This window comes from Theropithecus gelada, chromosome 3 (assembly GCF_003255815.1).
Source record: "Theropithecus gelada isolate Dixy chromosome 3, Tgel_1.0, whole genome shotgun sequence".
NCBI lineage: Eukaryota > Metazoa > Chordata > Mammalia > Primates > Cercopithecidae > Theropithecus > Theropithecus gelada.
In genome coordinates, this window is record NC_037670.1 from 47,324,698 (window position 1) to 47,333,270 (window position 8,573).

General features: G+C 40.7%; 1 protein-coding gene across 5 annotated transcripts in view; it reads right to left on the bottom strand.

Moving 5' to 3' along the window:
• Positions 1-7,518, bottom strand: part of USP25 (ubiquitin specific peptidase 25) — a 143,918-nt gene extending 136,400 nt beyond the window's left edge. For 4 of the 5 annotated variants that reach the window (XM_025380109.1, XM_025380107.1, XM_025380106.1 and 1 more), the window contains exon 1: positions 6,994-7,518. Coding sequence is in view for 3 of the 5 variants with exons in the window: in XM_025380107.1 (XP_025235892.1) it covers positions 6,994-7,038 (45 nt within the window). In the remaining 2 variants the exon portion in view is untranslated. Of the gene's footprint in view, positions 1-6,743 lie in introns of all 5 variants that reach the window. The other variant, XM_025380108.1, reaches the window with a different exon arrangement.
• Positions 7,519-8,573: the final 1,055 nt, after the last annotated feature.

Sequence of the window (8,573 nt, forward strand, 5' to 3'; positions counted from 1 at the left end):
TAAGGGATATAGGTTATTATCAAAGTTCCAGCTTCTGTTTTAAATAGGGGGTTCGTGTGTTTATTATTTAAAATAAGCGATTTAAACAAATAAATGAAAACATTTGCAGGAAGAGCTGATCATGAGACAACTGGTAAACTTAATTCAAGTATGTGTACTTCAGAACCAAACTAAAAATGTATATTATTAAAAACAAACTCTTTGTAAACTATCTGACCACATATAAGGGTAGTAAATACAGAATGGGCATTACAAAAATAATAATCTAGACAATCAAACTAAAAAGTTACCACAGCATACCGGCAAAAAGGGAGAGAAGAAACATTTGAAGCCAGGAAGAAAGATAAGTGATGTATAAAATCCAAATAATGTAGTTTTAAATGAAGAGGAGGAACATAGTGGGAGAAAAATTCCTGAGAACACAGATTTCAGATCAAAAATCCTAGGTAGGACCATTAAAAAGATACATACATAAACACATGCTAGTGAAATTTCTGAAATCTTAAAAACAAAGAGTAAAATCTTACAAGGTAATACAGAGAGTTAATTTATCTGCCAAAAAAAAAAAGTATAGTGACAGCAAACCATCAAAAAGCATTATACAACAGACCAAAAAATACAGTTAAAATTAGTCAATTTTAAAAAACCAATTAGCTACTAATAATGCATCTGCAACACTAAGAAAATTCAGTCACCTAGAACGCAATTCTATATTATCCCAACAAAACTAGGAATACTAAAAGAAAAAACATGCTAAAATGTCTTACCTAATTTGGGGCAAACGGGTGGAGAGAAAAGTTAATTTTTTATATTATCAAAAAAGTTATTAATGTTTTATATTACCAAAATTTTATAAAAATATTTGTTTAAAATTAAAAGAGCCAAAATTGACAAGAAAACGTTAAAAACAAGAGTAGTGGTAGTGATACAATGAAAATTTGGTCTATCCATCAAAACTGAATAGAGAAAACAAGACTAGTAAATGGATAATCAGATGACAATAAAAAGATTAAATTTATCAGTTATCATCATATGTGCATGGTTAAATTCTAAAAGACAAAAATAAAAGTTTGGATTGGATCCATTAAAAATACAAAGAGAAATTGCCCAGCACTTCAAGAGGCCAAGGCAGGCTGATCACTTGGGGTCAAGAGTTTAAGACCAGCCTGGCCAACAGGGTGAAACTCCGTCTCTACTAATATTACAAAAAGTAGCTGGGCATGGTGGTATATGCCTGTAGTCCCAGCTACTTGGAAGGCTGAGGCAGGAGAATTGCTTGAACTTGGGAGGCAGAAGCTGCAGTGAGCTGAGACTGCACCATTGCACTCCAGCCTGGGTGAGAGAGCAAGACCCTGTCTCAAAAAAAAAAAAAGCAGGAAATAAGATCAGCATCTGGCAAACACAATTGACAACAAAACAAGCAGAGATTTAAAAAATGGCATGTCTATATACGTATGTATACACACACACACACACACACACAGATTTAGGAGAAAACTTTAGACCAATAAATACAGAAACCTAAATGATATTTAGAATTTTATAGAAGTATAAAACTTAAAATTTGACCCTAGAAAACATAGAAAATTTAAAAGACAATAAGCAAAATTTGGAAACTTTACCTAAAATTTGCTCTAAATGAGCAACTCAGCCCTGATACAGTCACGTTCAGCAAATCTTCAAGTAACAAGTACCAACTGCACCATATCTAATTTTTCAAATCAAAAAGGATCATACACCATCAATTTTGAATGACTCAACATAATCCTACACTGAACAATTCCAAAAGCACAGGAAAACACAGAATCATTTTATGAGGTAACCTTATCTTAATAGCCCTCATAGGCACACCAAACTTTGTAACCAATCTCATTAAAGAATCCAAGGAGGACTGGTTCCAGGACCCCCAAAGAAGCCAAAATCTGCGAATGTTCAAGTCTCTTATATAAAATGGTATAATATTTGCCTGTAACTTACACATCCACACATCCTCCAGTATACTTTAAATCATTTCTAGATTACTTATAATACCTAACACAATGTAAATGCTACATAAATAGTTGTTATACTGTATTGTTTAGGGAGTAATGACCAAAATAAGACTGCACATGTTCAGTACAGATGCAACAACGCTTTTTTTCCCCAGAATATTTTCAATCCACAGTTGGTTGAATCTAGGGATTCAGAACCTGTGGATACAGAAGGCCAATTATATACCAAATTCTAGGTTTAAATTTATTGTATTAAATGTAGAAATACATTAAAATAGTAAAGCAACATGCCCAAATGGGGTTTTATCAGGAATTCAAGGACAGCCAAAACAATACAACATTGTGGTTAAGAGCAGGGGCTTGTGTATCACATGACTTTTGAGTTTATCCAACCCTTAATACATGCTCGAGATGAAATGTTGCTTTAGTTCTCCAATACTGTTTCTTCAGCTTCAATAGAAAGGAGAAAGATAGTACTCACTTCATAAGGTGGTTGGGAAGATTAAAAGAAAAAAGTTTGTAAGAAGACTCAGCACAGTGCCTTACACAGATTATAGAGTAAATATTCATATATCTTATGTACAAATGGTTCTTACATTACTGACATATAAAATATCATTCACTGCAAAAAAAGGCATGATTGTCCACATCTAAATCCAGTTTTGAAACATTTATAAAACTTAGGAATGTATGAAAATTTCCGTATTATAAGGAAACAATATATAATAGAAACTAAATAGTAGCAGCATTCTGTAAACTTAAAGTAATAAGTGGTAAAAATAATGACAAGAAAGAGATCAGAATATTAAGTATTTGTAAAGGATATGGACTGTATACATACAATATTGAAGAAAATCAACAGAATATTTATTAGAAATGATGTGAATTCGTTTAAAAGGCTGGATACAATGTGAGTATATGTGTTAAAATCAGGTGTGAAAAGGAAAGAATAAGAAAAGGAATAAACAGCTGGAAACCTATCTCTCTGCCCAAATCAAGTCTTATACTAATAATAAGATAATCAACTGATTCCTAATAAAGAATATTCCCTTTATGTAACATTTAAAGTGATTTAAGTAATGTTAACTATTAAATGCTGCATGGTATAGTTTTATAACCTTAGATAATCCTAAATTGGAAAATACACATTATTTTAACTAAGAAATTTACCCTGAATCCAGCCTGCATTGTTTTCCAAGTTTTAACTCTTCAACTTGCTTAATCTATGACAACCTTCCCACCTAACCCTCATCTTTTGAGGAATTCAGTGAAAGTTGACTGTAGATCTGTTAGATTCCTCTGCCTCCATGCTATACTATTTCTTTTTTATTCTCCCTATACAGAACGCTTGCTTAGGACCATTAAACAATCGAATCTAAAGAAGTTGCTCACATCTAATCATACTAATGTTTAAAAAGAACCTTCAGAAGCACTTAATGACTTGCCCAAGGTGACAAAAAGGTGGTTGAGATCTAGCCCACATTCTTTCACTACCACTGCCTATTCTCCTAGCATGAACACAGTTTTCCAAGCTTTCGTTGTTCTGTTTTGTTGTGGTTTGGTTTTTTGCTTTTTTGAGATGGAGTCTTGCTCCGTTGCCCAGGCTGGAGTGCAGTGGCATGATCTTGGCTCACTGCAACCTCTGCCTCCTGAGTTCAAGTGATTCTCCTGCCTCAGCCTCCTGAGTAGCTGGGATTACAGGCGTGTGCCACCACACCTGGCTAATTTTTGTATTTTCAGTAGAAACTGGGTTTCACCATGTTGGTCAGGCTGGTCTCGAACTCCTGACCTCGTGACCCCCCCGCCTCACCTTCCCAAAGTGCTGGGATTATAGGCGGGAGCCACCGGGCCTGACCGTTTTGTTTTAAGAGACGGGGTGTCATTTTGTTGCCTAGGCTGGTTTTGAACTCCTGGCTTCAAGTGATCCTCCCACCTCAGTCTCCCCAAGTGCTGCGATTACAAGCATGAGGCACCACGCCTAGCCTGTTTCTTAATAATTTTTAAATTTCGAGATTCGGTTAGGAAACTAAGTACTGTACTTACATTCCTTTTGGAAACCATTCACTTATTTCATTCATCAAATATTTGCTCAGTCCTACTATGTGTAAAGAACTGTTCTAAGCCCTACAGTGAAACAATATATTTTATTCAACTCAGAGGGATACATTTAATATAAATAGTATCCTGTTCATTTCACTTTGGAAATTAATTTGGTCCCTGGGAGCAAACCTCCTCCCAATAATAACTGCCCTAAAGAATACTACCTTGGTTCACCTGCTTAGATAGATTGCAGGGCGTTGGGGGGTGGGGCCGCCATGGAGTATCCTCATTTGGAACTTGAATCTATGTATCAAATTTTTGAGACCTAAGGCTCCTACACTTTGGTAAATATGAAGCATAAGGGCTGAAGATACATGTCCAAAACCAAAATTATCACAGGATTTAACTAATCTGCTGCCAACTGCACCTCACCTGAAATATTTAAACCTCAGAAAAGCAGCTTTCTGCAGTTTTACTACATCTCATAAGTCCCTGGGTTGGCCAAACTCCAGCAATCAAGCAAAGAACACATCAAAAGGGAAAGGCAGCCCCTTGCCTTATCATCCTACATTGTGACAAAGACTGATGAATTCTATAGGTGAACCAAAAAACCATGAAAGTTTTGTGTAGTGTGGTGCTGCAAACAACAAAAAAAACTTAAATCCATCTGCAAAATAAAAGTTTATAAACCCTTGAAAATGTAAGAAACCATTCCGACTACCAAAATACAACTATTTACTTAAAATTTAAAAACATATACGTACACACAATTTTTTAAGGTGAGAAGAAAACTGGCTAAAATGTTGGCTATGCAATATACACTACACACCTCTCCTTTTAGATAATCCATAAAGTGTCTGAGTAAAAACAGACTTTCACTTTTGTTTCTTCTAAGTGTGAAGTTCACTTCCTAGTTACCAGTTTTAAGTGCGCTTCCTGGTTACCAGCTTGATGGATTTAAATCTGTCAACTTATTGAGGTAGATGGTTTATTTATATCCATATAAATATTTTTAAATAGTTCTAATATGAGTAATAAAGCAATCGTGTATTAATATGGAAAGCAAACACATTTAAGTGTTTCTTTCGTAAAACAATCTAAGTATTATGGAAGTATAAAAGTTTCTCTAAAAAAAAATCCCCAATAACAATGAAATGATCTAAAACACACCCATACTAAAAATAAAATCATAATGATATTTTGAATTAACTACTCCTCCCTTTGTGTGGGGAGGGGATTAATTAAAGTAGGAAATTGGACTTGACAGCCAAGATCACTTTCGTTAACTTGATTCTTGATTCTACAATTTTATGCATAACCTCTGAACCATGCAACAGAGCCTGCAGTTACTTAATGCAGTTTACTCAAAATCAAATGAAAAAAAAAAAAAAATCCAAACTTACAAAGTTCTTCCCATTGTTCAAACTTAGGAGATGTGAAAAATTCGTATTTCTCACTTTGAAACAGACTTTAATATTCAACATTGAAGACAATTATAAACAAATAGTACCATACATATTAAACAGTGCTTAGTATTCACATGACCATGTGGTCTTTCGTAAGCCTTAAGTCTTTAAAAACTACATTTGAAGGTATTCAAAATAGAATAGGGAGGATTAGGAAGTAAACTCTTTTAAACTCTCATTATTAAGTCTTGAATTATTTCACCGTAAATAAAGTGCAGTGTGCAATATCCTTCTAACTTTACCAGTAATATCAACTAACATACGAGTCTCAAAAACTTTCCCAACGTGCCTAAAATAACAATGCACTATCCTTGCTTTCCAAACTTCTTGAGTATCTTCGACTACTTTAAAGCAGTATCATAAAATTCTAAAAATAATCTCAAGGCAAAAATTTAGCAGGCTGAATGTAGACAGCCCATTTTAGAACAGGTCTTATTGCAAAGTCAAGCACAGGTAGAATATCGCTACACCAAAACTACACCAGGGTGGGGCATTCATTACTCACCCAGATTAACCAAACACAACTCTGGTGGTTGATCACAGTAAACCCTAATTGTCCCCGTAATTCCAACACGACTAAGGCACGGTTGACCCCTTTTGCCCAAAATGCTTTTCACGCAAATGAAAAATTAAAAAAAGAAATTAAATTATGGCCAACTACTCTTCAGAATATGGTGCAAGCCATGATAGTGCACTTAGGATTCTGAAAGCAAAGTCTAAAATAGCAGAATGATCTCTCACTATTCACTTTAAAGATATAAAGCTTCACAGGTTTTTTTTTTTAATGGTTTTCTTTAGTGAGTGACCATTTGAATGTGTGACTGATGCAAGAGTAAAGAGTGAACGAAGGAACAAGGTCAAACTTAGGGGACAAAAGATTCCTGGAATAACATGGCCAGAAAGGCTTCCTCTCTTAGGGACAGTTACTATATCGAAAAAAAAAAAAAAAAAAAAAAAGCAGAAAAGAAGAAGAAAAAAGGGAAACCTTAAAAGGAAAAGAAACCAAGCAAATCACCTACTTCTAGAGTCCACCTGGTCAACACGCCTGCCCCGCAAGGCAGGTAATTCGATTTTGGTGGAGACCGTTTTGCAAAACAGCAGGCCTGTAACACTACTACCTTCGAAAGACAAAATGGGTTCAGAAAGGATGACAACTGGCTATTCTTTCTTATTTAAGGGGAGAGAATAAAGTTTCATTAAGAAGCCACACAGAGCACTGTAGGAATGTGAGGGTCGCTCTCAATACCTGGCACCGTCTGCTACGGGAAAACAATCGGCAGAAGGAAGTGGACTGAAGCCCGCAAACTACACTCTGCTTCCCACACGCAGCTGGGCACTGGGCGCGACGCCCCCGAGGCGATGGGCAGGGGCGGGGGATGACGGTGGAGGAAGCCGGGGACGGCGGCGGCGGCGAGGCCGGGGCGCCCGGCCGCGGCGGGGGAGGACAGCCCGTCGGAAGGAGGAGTGGGGCCCGCCGGCTCGCGGGCTCGCCTCACCTTCTGCGCCGCGCTCTGCTGCAGCACGTTCTGCTCCACGGTCATGGCCCCCGCGGCGGCGGCGGCGGCGGCGGCGCCCGGCTCCTCGCGCCTCCGCCGGCCCTGGCTGCCGCGCTCCGCCGAGCTCCAGAGAGCGGCGCGGACGGCCGGGGAGGACAGCGCCCCCGCCAGCCAGGCGCGAAGGCGATGGCGGCCGGCGTGCGCGGGCACCGCGGGCAGGCGGCGAAGCGCCGACTGCGAGGGCCACGGCGGCCGCCCCACGTCTCCACGCGGCCCGCCTCAGCGCCGCTCGTCCGCGGCGGCCCGGGCCATGAGCGGGCGGAGGACGCCGGGGCGCGGGAGAGCGCGGGCCAGTCAGGCGGCGTCACGCGTTCGCGCGCTCCTTAGCTGGCGGCTCGCGGCTCGCGGCTCGCGGCTCGCGGGCCGCTTTAGGGAAGGGAGAGAGGGGACGGAGGGAGCGGCCGCCCGGAATGGCGCTGTCCTCCTCCCTCCGTGAGTCCTCCTCCCTCCCTTCCCCTCCCCCACGCGCCGTCCCCGCCCCCGCCCAGCGGCTCCTCCCCCGCAGAGCCCCGCCCGCCGGCCGCCCTAACCCTACATTGTGACCCTCCGGGCGGCGGGGCGGGGCGGGGCGGGGCCGCCATGGAGCCCCGCCCCTCCCGGCGCGGGCCGGCGTTCCCGGGTGGGGCGAGGGCGCGCCCGGCTGCCCGGCCAGGGAGCCGCCCCTGCGGCAGGTTGCGCGACGCTGGCGCTGGGCTTCGCGAAGCGCGGCTGGAGGCCGGAGGGCAGTGTTCCTGCCTGCGCCCAGGGCTTGTCGGATCCGTAGCTTGCCCAAAGCCTCCAAAGCAAACACTTCCCTGCATGCCCATAACGTCCCAAAACTACCTAGGGTCCCGAACTGCGGCCTCTTTCTGTGTCACGCGTTCTCTCCCCTCACCTTTCTAGGAATTTCACAAGCCTTGAACTTGCCTGAAGGGAAAAGTCAAATAAGCAAAGGATTGCCAGGAATCTTTATGCTGGGAAGTACGTTTCTCCTTAACTAATCATTACGTAAATGAATATAGACATTTTCCATCTACTTCATTCATTCGAATATGTGTCAGTCACTGCTAGGCTCTGGAAAAATAAAGTTTATTTTCCCAAGACTTAATATAAATGAAATAGGATATATGCAGCAAACAACCTTACAAAAATATCACTGCCTAGATGATACATAATTCTAATATCCCAGTTGCCAAATTAAGCAAACAATTAACTACCATGCATGGAATACTTGACTATATATGGAATTGCAAGGAAAACTTAACATTAAGAAAGCAATCTCTAGCCACAAAAATATCTCGAGTTCCAGCAGCTAATCTGGGAACGGAGGTGAGAGTGCAGCAGTGTGGGGAGAGAAGTTATCAATGCATATTGTCACAAATAGAATACACTTGAAAATCCTGGTATAATTTTTAATCCAATGACAAGGAAAGCAAGCTTGGTAAATGCTAATTGAAATAGTATGTGGTGTTATTTAATAATCACGGATTATGGTAGCTCTTAAGGCTTTGTAACAGTTATGTGCACTTTACATCCATCTT